This window comes from Nelumbo lutea, chromosome 5, assembly GCF_056320005.1.
Source record: "Nelumbo lutea isolate HS-2025 chromosome 5, American lotus-T2T, whole genome shotgun sequence".
NCBI lineage: Eukaryota > Viridiplantae > Streptophyta > Magnoliopsida > Proteales > Nelumbonaceae > Nelumbo > Nelumbo lutea.
Window position 1 is genome coordinate 8,750,788 of NC_142688.1, and position 16,598 is coordinate 8,767,385.

The 16,598-nt window shown below is 41.0% G+C and overlaps 1 protein-coding gene across 1 annotated transcript; it reads right to left on the reverse strand.

Moving 5' to 3' along the window:
• Nucleotides 1-10,400: 10,400 nt before the first annotated feature.
• Nucleotides 10,401-13,539, reverse strand: LOC148850192 (Pentatricopeptide repeat (PPR) superfamily protein). The gene has a single exon (XM_088947658.1). The coding sequence runs from the start codon at nucleotides 13,291-13,293 to the stop codon at nucleotides 10,804-10,806; it is 2,490 nt and encodes an 829-aa protein (XP_088803784.1). The 5' UTR covers nucleotides 13,294-13,539; the 3' UTR covers nucleotides 10,401-10,803.
• Between the last annotated feature and the right edge of the window lie 3,059 nt (nucleotides 13,540-16,598).

The window sequence follows — 16,598 nt, forward strand, 5'->3', positions numbered from 1 at the left end:
TGTGGCATCATTTCTTGAAGACGGTTTGGACTTGTTGGGTCATGCCTAAATCAACTAAGGAGTTACTTTGCTGTTGGAAAATCAGCAATTTGAAGAAAAGAGGGAAAGTGGTATGGACCTGTTATGGATGCCTTCCTCGGGAAGACGTACCGTCGCCGCCGGCAGCAACAGGCCCCGGGCCCACCGCCAGCAGCAGCAAGGATTCAGTGATGCTCATCCTACCTAGTTCGGCAACAGCAGCCTTATCTAGATTAGATTAGCTCATTTTGCTTGTTCTTATCTTATTGTTCTTATCTCTTATCTTATCTTGTTAATAGCTTATCAGATTAGGATTAGCTTAGCTTATCTTATCTTGTTAGTAGCTTACCAGATTAGGATTAGCTTATCTTATCCTTAGCAAGATAGAACTGGAAGTCTCCCTATTCAGCAAGGAGACTCCCCTTGATTAGGACTCTTGTAATCTCCTATTTAAGGAGACCCCATTATTGAATGAGATATCAAATTATTCAGTCAAGAGAGTTAGGAGAGTTGGTGATCTCTTGGACAAATCACCAAAGGCACCAAGATAGGTTCATCACGAGCAGGAAGGAACAAGGGAAAACAGGAGGTTTTCCCCGTGGACCGACCCGTGACGAGATCCTATTCCCGGGCCCTCAACAACTTGGTATCAGAGCAAGGCGTCATGGGAGATCTGGAGCAACTACCTTCCAGGGTCCACGACCTCGAGCACCAACTCGTGGAGACCAACTCCGAAGTTCGTGAGATCAAAGGTGAAGTGCGAGAACTGCGGCAACTAATGGAGATGTTTCTTTCTAGCAGGGAAAGGGACTCTGGCGGAGGGACAGCAGCTAACGACCACCAACCAGATCTGCCAGAGTCTTCCGGCGAACAACAGTCCATCGGCCATGGAGCAGCCATCATCCCCAAGTACAGCAGGCTGGAGTTCCCATCGTACAATGGCAACAGAGACCCCCTAGGCTGGCTGTGTCGCTGTGAGCAGTTCTTCCAGAATCAACGGACAAATGACCAGGACAAGGTAAGCCTAGCCGCCTTTCATTTAACAGAAGAAGCACAGCTTTGGTTTTATCGGTTAGAGCAAGAAGAACCCGGGCTCAGTTGGCCCCAGTTTAAATCCTATTGCCTTCTTCGGTTCGGACCCCCATTGACCAGCAACCCACTGGGCGAGCTAATTAACCTTAAACAGACCAGAACAGTTGCTGAATACCAGCGATAGTTCCAAACCCTCCTCGCGAGGGCATCCTCCGTGCGACCAGACCAGCAAGTAGATATGTTCACAGCAGGGTTAGTAGAACCCCTGTGACTGGATGTCGAGATGCAGAATCCCCCAAATTTGGTCACAGCCATGAACTTAGCCCGCACATTTGAGCGCAAGCTGCAGCTCAGCCGCGGAATTTTTAACGTGGGTCGTCCACCGAACTCGTGGGTGCCCCCAAGATCAGCAGCAACGACCCCCTCTTCTGCTACCAGCCGGGAAATGAAGCCTCCCACGACCACCACCTCTAGAGTAGTGACAAGTACAGGCAGTAACATGGTCACTCCTCCCATCAAGCGCTTGACCAGGGCAGAAATGGCAGAGCGCCGAGCGAGAGGTCAATGTTTCAACTGTGATGACCTCTACTCGGCACGACATAGATTTTTGCCTTCTCATAGATGAGCAAGAGGAGGAGGAAGGGGAACCCGTCACATTCGAACCAGAGATCTTTCTCCATGCGATCACCGGTATTAAAACCTCTCAGACCATGCAGTTACAGGCACAGATTGCAGGTCAGCCGATGCACACACAACTTCATAAGTGAACATGCAGCCCTGCAGTTAAAACTACCAATGGAACTCCGGCCGCGACTACAAGTAACCATCGCAAATGGTGAAAAAGTTCACAGTCCAGGGATTTGTAAGGACGTTCCAGTACAGGTCAATTCTGAACTAATTCTTGTTGATTTATTTGTACTCTCATTGGATGGGTTCGATATTGTTCTCGGGGTCAAGTGGTTAATTACCCTAGGCCCGATTTTGTGGGACTTCAGCGCACTCACCATGACCTTCCACCTGAATGGCGAGCAAGTTTCATGGCACGGTTGCAGGGTTAAAGAAAAGACACCGCAGGTTCATGCACTCCAGACAGAACCGGCAACCATAGAAAAATTTCTCGCCGAGTTTTCAGATCTGTTCCAGGAACCGAAGGGCCTTCCCCCTTCCCGAGCTTGCGACCATCATATTCCTTTGGTGGCGGGTTTAGCACCAGTCGTTGTCAGGCCTTATCGTTACCCTCACTTGCAGAAGGATGAGATAGAAAAACAATGTACAGCGATGCTGAACCAAAGGATCATACGCAAAAGTCAATCCCCCTTCTCTTCGCCGGTTTTGTTGGTGGCGAAGCAGGATGGAACATGGAGGTTCTGTGTTGACTATAGAGAACTCAATGACCGGACGATCAAAGCTAAGTTCCCTATTCCCGTTGTGGACGAACTGCTGGACGAGCTGCATGGTGCCCAGTATTTCTCTAAGTTGAACCTCAGGTTCGGATATTTCCAAGTTCGCATGGCTCCCGGTGACGTGAAGAAGACTGCTTTTCGCACCCACCATGGCCACTTCGAATTTTTAGTCATGCCATTCGAACTCTCCAATGCACCATCTACATTTCAGGCACTAATGAACGAGGTATTCCAGCCCCATCTGCGCAAATTTGTTTTAGTTTTCTTTGATGATATCCTCGTCTACAGCAAATCATGGGTAGAGCATGTCCACCATCTGAGGACCGTTTTCGTACTCCTACGCCAACACAGCTTATTCCTGAAACGGTCCAAGTGCTCCTTCGGGGAAAGACAGGTTCTTTACCTCGGCCACATCATCCATGGGCAGGGTGTCACAGTTGATCGTTCCAAGATTCAGACTATAACAGAATGGCCCAAACCTCAATCCGCCAAGGCCTTATGCGGGTTCCTTGATTTAACGGGTTACTACCGCAAATTTGTACAGAACTATGGAGTGTTGGCAGCCCCGTTAACCAACCTGTTGAAGAGAAACTCCTTCCGGTGGGACGATGCAGCTGATGAAGCTTTTCTATCACTGCGAAATGCACTGTCTTTGACCCCTGTCCTGCAATAACCTAATTTCGCCCTCAAATTTACAGTCGAGTGCGATGCTTCCGGAGTGGGTATCGGGGCCGTACTACAGCAGCAAGGACACCTGATCGCTTTCTTCAGCCACAGATTAGCCGACTGGCATCTGAAGCTTCCAGCCTATGAGCGCGAACTAATCGGCCTTGCCCGAGCCATCCAACACTGGAGGCCGTATTTGTGGGGGCGGTCGTTCATCGTCAAAACTGATCATTATAGCCTCAAATATCTATTAGAGCAGCGTCTCACCACTTCCCCTCAGCAGCATTGGGTTAGCAAACTGCTCGGGTTTGACTTACGGGTGGAATATAAGGCGGGATCCTCTAATCGCGCAGCTGATGCCTTGTCTAGGCGAGAAGAAGACACGATGGTTCTATGTAGCATTTCCCAACCTCGGATCTCTCTGTTTGACGACATTAAGAAGGCAGCACCACAGTCCCCGGAATGGTCGCTCTTATTGCAGAAGATCCAGACCGGCACGGCCAACCCCGATTGGTCACTTCACGATGGGTTGGTACTGTACAAGGGACGAGTCCATCTTCCAGCAGACTGCCCGTTAATTCCCACCATCATCACCAGCATCCATAACTCCACCCATGAGGGCATTCAAAAAACACTACACCACGTCCGAACTGATTTCCATTGGCGAGGTATGAAGACTTCTATTCGAGATTTTGTCCAGAATTGCTCCACATGCCAACAACACAAATGGGAAAACCTACACTCGGCAGGCCTCCTTCAGCCCCTTTCCATCCCATCGCAGATCTGGGCCGACATCTCCATGGACTTCATTGAGGGACTTCCCAAGGTAGGGGGCAAATCAGTTCTCTTTGTGGTAGTCGACCGCTTCTCTAAATACGCGCACTTCATTCCTCTATCACACCCGTACAGTGCCACTTCGGTTGCCCTCGCCTTCTTTACACATATCCTTCGCTTACATGGGTTGCCGGAATCCATCGTCAGCAATAGAGACCCGGTCTTCACTAGTGCCTTCTGGAAAGAATTATTTCGACTACACGGCACCACCCTGGCCTACTCATCAGCTTACCGGCCACAAACCGACGGCCAGACGGAAGTGGTTAACCGCACTATCGAGATGTATCTCCGCTGTTTCATAGGCCACCATCCCCGACGGTGGTTGGAATGGCTTCCTTGGGCCGAGTACTGCTACAACACAGCCTACCATTCCTCCCTCGGCATGACCCCCTTTCGCGTCGTTTACGACATGGATCCTCCCCGCTTGATGTCCTACGAGCCCGGATCTACTCGCTTGGACTCAGTCGATCACTCCTTATAGGACCACGACGCCCTCCTCGCCGACGTCCGCATTCGCTTACAGCAGGCCCAGCTCCGCATGAAGCTCCACTATGATAAGCACCACCGGAAATTGTCGTTCGATCCAGGACAATTTGTTTGGTTGAAGCTCCAGCCCTACCGGCAGCGCTCCTTGCGCCACAAGGCCGCCCCGAAGCTGGCCCCTAAGTTCTATGGGCCCTACAAGGTTCTACGACGGATTGGCAATGTGGCCTACCAGCTGGAATTGCCAGAGACTAGCCGAATTCATGATGTCTTCCACATCTCCTTGCTGAAACCATTTACGGGTGTTCCCCAGGACCAAGTTCCCTCCCTGCCACCCTTGAAAGATGGCAAACTGGTCCCCCAGCCTAAAACGGTCACCCGCTCTCGTTTCAATCGTGGAATCCTTGAAGTCTTGGTGGAATGGTGTGATCTACCACCAACAGAAGCCACATGGATCCCATTGGCAGAGTTCCAAGCCACATATCCAGCTTTCGAGCTTGAGGACAAGCTCGTAGTCCAGGAAGGGAGTAATGTTATGGACGCCTTCCTCGGGAAGACATACCATCGCCGCCGGCAGCAACAGGCCCCGGGCCCACCGCCAGCAGTAGCAAGGATTCAGTGATGCTCATCCTACCTAGTTCGGCAACAGCAGCCTTATCTAGATTAGATTAGCTCATTTTGCTTGTTCTTATCTTATTGTTCTTATCTCTTATCTTATCTTGTTAATAGCTTATCAGATTAGGATTAGCTTAGCTTAGCTTATCTTGTTAGTAGCTTATCAAATTAGGATTAGCTTATCTTATCCTTAGCAAGATAGAACTGGAAGTCTCCCTATTCAGCAAGGAGACTCCCCTTGGTTAGGACTCTTGTAATCTCCTATTTAAGGAGACCCCATTATTGAATGAGATATCAAATTATTCAGTCAAGAGTGAGTTAGGAGAGTTGGTGATCTCTTGGACAAATCACCAAAGGCACCAAGATAGGTTCATCACAAGCAGGAAGGAACAAGGGAAAACAGGAGGTTTTCCCCGTGGACCGACCCGTGACGAGATCCTATTCCCGGACCCTCAACAGGACCACTGTTCCAGCAGCTGTGATTTGGGCCATTTGGTCTGAGAGAAATAACAGAATTTTTAATCAAAAGGTGAGAATGGCAGAGGATATAGTTCAGCTGGCTGTTGGTAAACTGATTTCTTGGATCTCAGTCACTCCTGAATTCAGAAACTCAAATGTAACTCATCTATTGAGAACTCAATCAATCTGGTGTCTGTAGTGGGAGTCTTTCAGACCTGCCAGTTTGTGGGCAGGTTCTGTTCTGTACTTTTTATGAGTTAATTTTAATAAATTTACCTTACCTTTCAAAAAAAAAAAAATCTTCAGCTCCAACATCAAATAGTCATCATTTGTGCTTCTTTAGATAGTTTTGTCCCAATGAGACCACTAATGTCAAGATTCTCTTGGGTAACAGAGTCATTATTCTCCATAGCTTGTTTCTTGAATAACTTGGCTATTTCATCTACATCCACAACTTCTCCATTACCATTTTTTAGGAAGTCAATAGAGTTGTGTTTTCTATGAAAATTTGCAATCATATGAAAATACTTTATATTTCTGTCACCCTCTCAACCAGATCTCCCTTGACTTCACCCTCCACATTTGCTCCTCCCTGTGAAGCCACTTATCATATTCTTTCCTTAGTTTTTCCAACTCCCTGTTTCTATGTGAAGTTTCTTCAATATTTCGAATGGTGCTTATTGTAGATTCTAATTGTTTCAATTTTTCTTCTATAACCCCAAATCTAGACATGTTCCAAATCTTTAAACTCCTCTTACATCTTATGTATGAGATGGTCCATTCCATTCTTGTTAGGCAGGCAAGGCCAGTTATCTTTAATTATATTTTTACACTCATCTTCCTCTGTTCACTTAGAACACCACCAGGAAGTAGCCAAACCACGGTCAAGCTTTTCTTTTACTAACCTTTTCCCCCTTCTCCATTTGTCCAAGTGAAATGGTTACCCACCATTTAAATCTCTTGGAGCATATAAGACTGAATTAATGTTTAAAGTGCTTTGGATGCTTTATTAGAGGACAGTTTACTCCCTTGATAATCTCATCACAATCAATTATACCATTCGAATCCCCCAACATCATCCAGTGTGAATGATCTTCTATGAATGCAGAACCCCCCCCCCAAAGTTTTTGTCTTTTTAGCTAATCAGGATAACCATAAACTAAACACAACAACCAGCTTCCCTCATTTTGACCCACCGATATATTTGCAGCTATCATTCTATCATCTTTTGAAATAATATCCAATCCCATATGATGTTTCGGGGCATAATATAACCCCTAAGGCAGTCTCTGTGCTAGCACTCCACAGTATTCAGTATATCCAAGTTTTTGATAAGTCCCAGAGACTTGACACGCAATTTGCAGACTCGGCAAAATCCACACCACTAGAATATCAACAGGGAACTGGTAGTCATTCAGAAGAAAAGAAGATCACTTACAGTGGGTCGGTTCTTCGAGAGACCGCCGGCTCTCCCAAGCATTCACATAATTCTTTACTCAGCAAAAGTCCCCCTCCTCCATCCCCCAAAGCCCCTTCTTATACACATCTTACAACATAACTGCCTTCCATAATAAATGCCCAGCTGGCCGAATTATAAATGCCCCACACTCTTCTTATTCCCAACTAACAGGCTATAAATGCTAAATGCCCCACACTCTTCTTATTCTCAACTGACAAGCTATAAATGCCACAAAACTCTCCTTATTCCCTCCAGCCATAAGTTCCCCCATGTTCAATTATTTCCCCCCCTTGGCCGAAAGCTGACCTTTCCCCTTCCTGGCATACATAAAATTAATTGGGGGCCTACCAGTTTTCTACCCAATAGTTTGTATTTGTTTGCAGACATCTTTGGATAGAAAACAATGTCCAGATTATGAATGTGACAGATCCTTTTCAAGAGTCTTAAAGTCCTAAGGTTGTTACACCCTTGGACATTCCAAGATAAGGTTTTCATAATTACAGGATGCTTCTCCAGAACAACAATTATAAGATACAAACCCAATTGTCAATATCTCCCAAGAAATGATAATGGAATACCTGAGTCAAGCCAAAAAAAATGGGCCGATGTGAATATGTTTGAAAAGCTGAGAATTCTTGGTCCAACCAAGTTGGCGGATTGGTCGATTAAACCAGGGATAATAGAATTGACCCAGATTCTCTTCTAGATGTCCCATTGCTAAAAGAATTTATGATTTGTCAATAGATTAGGTAAGGTACCTCCACCAGTTAGAAGAACGTGTCATGCCTTGCAAGTATTGCAGCCACGTGTTATATTGGAGCAATGTGTGCTAGAGACATGACTGCAGAAGCAAAAGAACTGTTAATCTTCTGAGTGAGTGAGTTATCTTCTTGAGTTTGACTCATACCTTCACAGCTAACAATCATGGAAACCATACTTCCGAGTAGGTTTCCATTTCCAATCCTCATGAAAACCGTATTGACCTTATAGGCACGTTTGAAACTTATTTGATTGAACAAAGCAAGTTGAGATAATGTTGACTTGAGAGAATCATTCACTCATCTGCTGCTGTTAACCCAAGCCTAGTAGTGAATCTTTTTATCAAATACTTAGCGAGTGAAGTTACATGCAGGCTTGGCCTCGCTACAGTTTTTTGACATCAGTTGCAGTCACAGCTCCATAGAAACTTCAGACACCTTACCAGAAAACCAGGTTCAGGTTTGATGCCATAGAAAATGTTGAGATACAGACTTGATTCTGATTACAGGCTTGACACCATATTAGAATCATCAAACCATCTTTTTCTGCAAAATCGTCGAACCATTCACGATGGGAAGTCTGATATCACATTTGAAGGGTGAGTGGCAATATTTTTTGCACTAAGTCATTGGTCATTATTTGAAAGCAAAAAGCAAGTGGATGGAATGTTTGTGTGCATGGCTAACTTACACACACACACACAAAGAAATAGCAATCATAACCACTGCTATTTCTTTAGTTAACTTTTTGTTTGCCACTACATATCAAAATGTGGATCTATAACAACGTTTAGAAAATGTATACATTTGTCTAAACCACAAAAACCTAAATCCTTTACTGATTAGTGCAAACATCACTTGTATCATCCATACATTACAAAAAAAAAAATTGCACACAATTTTCTAATAAAAGATATTATGTTATTAAAAACTAAAAATTTTCTCAAGCTAGTATAATTTGCATAGATCCCTGTATTCAAAATTTATTACAATTTTCAAATAAATTTAATACATATCAAACCACAATGAACATGTAAAAGTTTGATCTAATATGTCTACATCTATACAAAAAACAAATAACAAAGATAAAAAATTAGAATTCACATTTGTATATATAAGCTTATTTATAAAATCTAACTAAATGTGCAATACATAACAATATAATATCTGAAACTCTGCACACAATTGCTCATTAAATCAAATCAGGCCTTGATTTTCCAGAACTGGCACTTCATGGTATAGAGGTTCAACATATAATATTAATGTCAATGCCATATCAATAATCGAATTATATTATTGGACAATGAGGTGGCAAGAGAATGTACATCAAGTAGGTCTCATACTCGATGATTACACCAAGAGGTTTGAATGATTTCTGGGATTGATAGTTCAGGTTCAGCCATTTGGACTTTTGTGTGATAGGAGGAGAATACCACTTATATTAAAAGAAAAACTCTATAAAAGAGTTATAAGGCCAGCTATGTTGTATGGAGCAGAGCGTTGCACAGACAAAATAACATATTCAGAAAATGAATGTGGCAGAAATGCAAAAGTTAAGATGAATGAATGGAAAAACTAGAAAGGATAGGATCAGGAATTAAGCTCTATAGAAACCATGTTCAGATATCCTACCCACGGGAGATCTGGATTGGTAGAAACTTAGGAGTAGCTCCAATAAGTGAGAAAATGAGAGAGTAGACTAAGTAGACTAAGATGGTTTAGTCACATGCATAGAAGACCACCAACAGCTCCAGCTAGAAGAAGTGATTTCTTACAAATGGAAGGGGCTAGAAGAGCTAGGGGTAGACCACAAAGGACATGGGTAGAAGTAGTAGCAATGATTTAAACACTAATTTCCCACTTCTATTTGTTTTTCAAAAAGAAATGTTCTTGGATTTGGGATGGCCAAATTTCCCCACTTCTTTTTGTTTTTCAAAGAAACTTTCTTACTCCTTAGACCTAAGATTAGCTAATTGAGATTAACTAGATTCAGCATTAATATATATACAGGGACAAAGTTATGGTGTTTTATACTAAAAAATCTTTCCCTTTTAAACCCGATGTTAATTAATACATACACATAGATACGTTTATATATAAATACACACATAGATAAATAAATATTTATAAGTGAAAATATGAAGGCATGTCAGGTTCAGGCTGGGTTAGGTTGCCCAAGACCATAACCCTAATGCAACCCAAAGTTAAATCAGTTTCATATTTTTCAACCCTAACTCTAACCGGATCTTCAACCCAGCCCCAATTTTTCAGGTTGTCGTTTGGGCTAACCCAGCCCAAGTTCCCCCTATATACTAAACTAATCATTTTTAAAGATTCTCTATACAGCACAAATGCATAACATGTGTATAATAACATCATTGCCATGGTACCACGGTATAGATCATTATTCAACAAACAATTTTAGCCTATGGTTTCTTGAGAAATGAAATTACGAAAGAACAAAATATGCTTAAGAGAAGGCTCACCTTTCCCATACAAATTAATCCTTTCTATTTAAAACAATCAAACATGACAACCAAAAGCTGATTCAATGCCCCATACACGCATCCATTCCTGCACCTCATCCCGGACTTAAGCTGATTCACTCGGTTCTCCATTATAATGAATTGCAGTCTTCATTGTCATTGAACAAGGCAAGAAAGGAAGCAGTAATTGAATAGAATTCTACAATCCAATATTTAAGAGCAAAGAGTACAATGAAATAAATATTTTGCAGAGACCAGTAAACCACTAGTCAACTGCAAAATGATACTTAATTTAATTATGCAGGTATTTTGTACATAATACATGCTACCACTGCATTCAGCTTTCAAGACTTTCTCCATTGACATGTGTAGAAACTTGCCACCAGACAAGGTTGTCTGATGACAAAAATCCTAGCCCCAGACTGAGATCATATATCATCTGCAACTATAGTTCCAGAAATTAAAGGATTTCTGCTCATCTTCAAGAAAGAAAAAAATAGCATAGAATAGATAACTGAAATCAATCCTTGGAGAGTAAAGTGTACAGCAGCTGATATGTTATCCTGTTTCCCACAGAAGATCCTCTCAAACTATTTCCTTCTTATTCGTTCAGATAGCTGGCATTCTTCCTCCTTTGATATGTATGGATCAAGCCTGCGAAGGTTTTGAACAAACATGCTAGCCTCTTCCTGTCTGCCATGCTTACAATACCAATCTACAACGGAGTTATAAGTGTTCTGGTTTGGTTTACACCCTTGTTTGATCATGTATTGGATGACATCAATAGCCTCCACAAACATTGACTGTGCTGCATAGCTTGCAATGAAGGTATTGTAAGTTATGACATCAGGACTAAGCCCGGAATCTATAAGTTCTGCAAATATATGTGAGGCATCTTGCATTCTGCCCTTCCTCCCATAGGCAAAAATGACAGTATTGTAAGAGATAAGGTCAGGTCTTAAACCTTTTGCCTGTATTTCTCTGAGAATTTCTTCTGATCTCTCAAAGTTTCCCAATCGACTATACATGTGAATTAAGCTATTGTAGGTTGTTAAGGTAGGAGTAAACCCATTTTGGCACATGAAGTTCAAAATCTCATTAGCTTTCACAACCATCTGTCTCCTGCCATAGATAGAGATCATGGCATTCAGCGTAGTAATGTCAGGAGAAAACCCTCTTCTTCTCAGCTCTAAGAAAGCTCGCTCTGTTTCCATTAGAAGGTCACTCTTGCTATTAACCAGAACAAGGGTCTTCACAAGCACAGCATGTGGCTCAATTACACCAGAATATATGTCTTCAGCAAGAGCACGCATTCGTTCAATCTCATTACCATTGGCATAAGCATGTAGTAAAGAGCAATATGTAATCTCATTGGGTTTACATTGGCAGCCATCCGTCATTTCAGCTAGTATTTTCTCTGCTTGTACCCAAAGCCCTCCACGAGCCAGTGCAGCTAAGACAGCATTATAGGTGGAAAGGTCTGGACTGATACCAGCATCCAGCATACTCCTATAAACGGCCATAGCTTGGTCAAATGACCCACAGCGGCTGTAAGCACTAATCAAGGTGTTGAATGTATCCCTTTCAGGTACAAATCCTGCCTTCTTCATTTCCTTGAACACACCAGAAACTTCTGAATCCATCCCATTCTGCCCAAACACTGCCAACAGTGTGTTCCAAGTAACAATATCTGGGGTACACTGACTAGTCCTGAGCTCCTCAAAGACCTCCATCATCTCTGCAAACTTCCTGCGGTTCCCATGCATCTTGATAAGGGCATTAAAAGTGCAAATATTGGGTTTGCACCCAGCATTTTTCATCTCCTCGAAAATCTTCAGCGCAGATTCATCCTTCCCAGCCTTCTCAAATCCGGATAACAAGGTGGTGTAGGTAAAGACATCTGGCCTTATCCCCTTTTCCACCATTTGGGACTTGAGCTCCATTGCTTCTTCCAAGAGACCGTCCCTGGCATAAGCTGAAATCAAGGAATTGTAAGTGACAGTGCCCGGGGAAAACCCATTTGCCTCCATCTCCTGCAAAACCTTCATGGCTTCCTTGGGCTGCCGTGACTTCCCATAAACATCCAATAGTGCATTATAAGTAACCTTATCAGGAACAAGACCTGCTGATTTCATCTCCTCAAAAATTCTAGCAGCTTCTTCATACAAAGAACCGCGGCGGCAGCAACTTATAAGAGTATTATAGGTGTAAGAATCAGGAAGGACACCCTCATTCTTCATCCTGTCAACAATTGCAAGAATCTTACTCCATGGCATTCCCATCTTCCCATATACATTAAGAATCACATTGTATGTTATTAAGGTAGGCTTGCATCCCTCTTCTTCCATCTTCTTAAAAACCAACACTGCGTCCCTATACCTCCCATTTCTTGAGCAAGCAGTTATCATAGAAGTATAAGTATAGACATCAATTGAAAAACCATCTCTACGAAGGCTGTGTAGCAAAGAAGAGGCAGCGGAAACCCAACCTTCCTTACCCATGATACCGATAAGCACAGCTAAGACAGGACCATTCAAGAGGAATTTGGAATCATCACGATTCCGCATCCACTCAAAGACACTCAAAGCCATTTCAGACTTTTTATGGAATCCTAGACCTTTAATTATAACTAATAAGTCGGCAGACAGACATTCTAAGTCAATATCTGATAAATACTCTTGTTGCTGCGGCTGAATTAAAGTGCGGAGGATTTGATCAATGTTAAAATCATTGTTTTCGCAATTAAGGAGGGTTTGAAGGATTTGCTGACCTTGTGGAGAGAGACGGTCGGAGGCCCAGGGCTTTCCTCGGTTTTCATCGCGGGATTTGCCAAGGCGAGTTCGTCTTCGGAGGAGGATAGGGGGCGGTGGGGCGTGAGGGAGATGATGGCTTTGGGGGTTTCGAGAATTGGGGTTTTGGGAAGACTTTGGAATTTGTTGGAGAAGGTCTTGGAGAAGAGGAGCTAACGTAGAAGAAGAGGAGGAGGAAGTGTTGTTGGCATGGCGGGGTTGTTCTTGGAAGATTGGCTTTGAGGGAGGTGGACCTGGTAGCAAGAGAGGCAGAGCTAACTTATCTGCCATGCCAGGGAAAAGGGCGAGAGAGATAGAAATTAAGTTGAACGCTATACTAGGTCCACCAGTCGGAGGATTCCGGAGTCAGGGAGTAGGAAAATGGAGAGAACGAGGGAGCGAGCAAGAGCGCAAAAAATAACCCACTGGGGAAGGAAAGACGTTGAAGACTTTGAGCGTAGCAAGTCGAAAATCTAGCAGTCTGTCAAAGTACCAAAGAACAGAAAATCTAGCAGGCGATGATGTCACCTAGCTCCCACCTGGTCCCAAGTTCACAAACGTGGCTAGAAGCCTAGAACACGAGAGGAATGTTAGAAAAAATAAAAATAAAAAATATTAAGAGTCCGTTTGGTTTTGCAGTCAGAATTTAAATCAAAATCGGAATAAAAAACCTTCATATTTAGAATTGGGATGGTCTATTCTTATATTTTGTTTTGTTAAAACAGGAATCCCAATAAAAATTTGAATCAATTGGAATGGGATTTTATTCCAGAGGAGAAAAGAATGATCATTCCCTTAAATACGAGAGTAATTCCACCAGAATGGGAATGAAAATACAATTCTGCTCAACTAAAACAGTTATAATCAAAATGAATGGCCCATTTCAATTCGGATTCCAGATGAACCAGACCCCTATTTCCATAAACCAAAAAGGCCCTAAATTAATCAGTAGGGCTAATCAATTAAGGAGTAAGATTTACTTGCATGGAAATTCACCATTAATTTCACAGCACGTTGAACAGTTAAAGCATTCAACTGATCTAAATAGTGGCTAAAAGCTTACACCGTTGCACAGTATGAATGGGTAAAAGGGCCAAAAGGCCGGACCATTCTCCAACTTTGGGTTGGGCTGTCGTGGCCATTTCATTAATAGGCCCTGTTATGAATTTTTTTAGCATTCAATATTTTGGCAATATTATTTGAACATTTGAAAGTTAATATCCTTGCTCATGCAATGTATCGGATCGGATTTTAATTAGCGTATATTCGAATCCGATCCAAATATTTGGTAGAATTTAATAGGACTCTATTTGGATTTGAATCGAATCTTCGGATCTTATTCAATCTGATTTTTTTTTTAATTTAATAAAATTAAAATAAAATAAAATATACTAATTTAAATAAAGTAAAAACAAAAAAAATACATGTATTTTTAATTATTTCATCATATTTATACATGTTTTTATAAAAAGAAAATAAATATAATAAAAATTTTATAAAAAATAAATAATATATGTATTATATATATTTATAAGTATATAATATATATCGGATCAGATCGGACCATGATCTGATCCATGTGCACGCCTAACTATCCTCTACCCTTAGAATTAAGGAGGATGCGAATGATATGGATTAAGGAAACTTCATGTTCTCGTAGATGCAAAAATTGTTTTGTGGACTGTGTGATCTGGGTTAAGGATGATATGTGCCCAAATTTGTCTACATTTTTTTTATAGGATGAACATATAATATTAGGGATGTACAATGTTTTTACATTTTTCATAATTTTTTGTTTTTATCTTTTTTATATATTTTTTATTTAATTATGATGACAAGGAATGACGAATTTTACCCAGAAAGGTTAAATTGGTGATCCTCTACCAAATAGGAAAGCATTTTTATTTTTACTTTGGTTTTATATTTTGTGTTTCATTAATTTCCATCATTAGTAAAACAAGTCTTGTTTATCGTGCTTATTTTTATTTAGTATGCTTAATATAAAGTACTAGTAAATTTTTTATTTTTTTATATTTTATCTTTTTTAAAGTTTCATTATTTAATTCTAACATTAAAGGTTGACACATTTAACTTAAAAAGTTGAAATATTGATCCAACATCAAATAGGAAAACAGGTTCAGTGTTGACTAGTTTTAAATTTTGTATTTTATTCCAACATCAAGAAAAACAATTATTATTTATCATACATGTTTTTCTTTAGTATAATTCATAAAAAATATTAGAGATGTGCCCTCCTTTTATATAATTCTTTATTTTTTATAGGTTTTTATTTATTTACATTTTAAGAGTTTTACTATTTATCATGGGTTGATCCATTTGACTTTGATATCCATGTTTATTGACTTTTGGCCACCTATCCATGTTTACTAGTCCCCGCCCCCCCCGGCAAGAGAAAAATCTAGTTAAAATGAAAACCATAGAGCACTGTAGATTCAAATGAGAATTCAAAACACTAGTTTTCACTAGGAGTGTCCACAATTCGGTTAACCGAACCATGGCACTTTTTCCTAATCTGAACCGATGGTACCGGTTTTCCCATTTTGCTAAACCGAAACCAAACCGGTACCACTGGTTAATCAGTCTGCCGGTTTCAGTTTTTGACCAATTCAATTCTTCGCTTTTTCGGTTTTTTATATTTATAATATATATTAAATAAATATATGTATAATATTATATTATAAATAATAAAGTATATATAGTATATTATAAATATTTTAAAAATATATAATATATTTATAAATAGATCATTATAAATATAATATAAGTATATATTTATATATATAATGAATATATATTTATATATAATACATAGAAAATATGTGACATATATTAAAAATATATAAAATAGACATATAAATAAATATACCGGTCGGTTCGGTTAACCATTGGTATTTTTGTAGGTTAACTGAAAACTGAAACAGTCCTTCAATTTTTAAAAATTCCGAACTGAAACCAAACCAATCGGTTCAATTAACCACATTTTGCGGTTTGGTTTTTCGGTTTTTCATGGACACCCCTAGTTTTCACTATATGCTTGGCATTGATACCATGGATAAGATCTGTTGCACCATTTTTTGACAAACGGTTTTTTTTCTTCTATTTGGCATCGATGCTACCAATCGTCCAAGCCAATAGATACTGAAACAAGTACTACTTTGTTCAAACACACATGGTGTAGATCTCGTTGCAGACCGGTGATGGTGTAGATCTGCAACGATGGTTTATATCTTGTTGCAGACCGGTGATGGTAGAAAAAGAGTTTCTCGTTGCAAACTGCTAATGGGGTAGATCTTGTTGGAGACCGGTGATGGTGTAAATCTTGTTGTAGACCGGTGATGATGCAGATCTCTGGCGATGGTGTAGATCTCGTTAACTCCACATCAGTAGCCATGTAATGTAGCCGTTGGTAGCAATGGATGTGAAAATGGAAAAAACGTTTAGCGACTGTTTGGCATCATTGTCATTTTTTGGAGCAACGATGCCACATCAGCGCCACGTAGGAAAAAACGGTGCTCCAGGAAACAACCATCTGTTTAGAACCGTTTTTCCATAGAAAACGATGTTCCAAGACACAC

Bases quoted from the DNA above. Each gene is read 5' to 3' on its own strand.
- LOC148850192 (XM_088947658.1), bottom strand. From the start codon at position 13,293: ATGGCAGATAAGTTAGCTCTGCCTCTCTTGCTACCAGGTCCACCTCCC.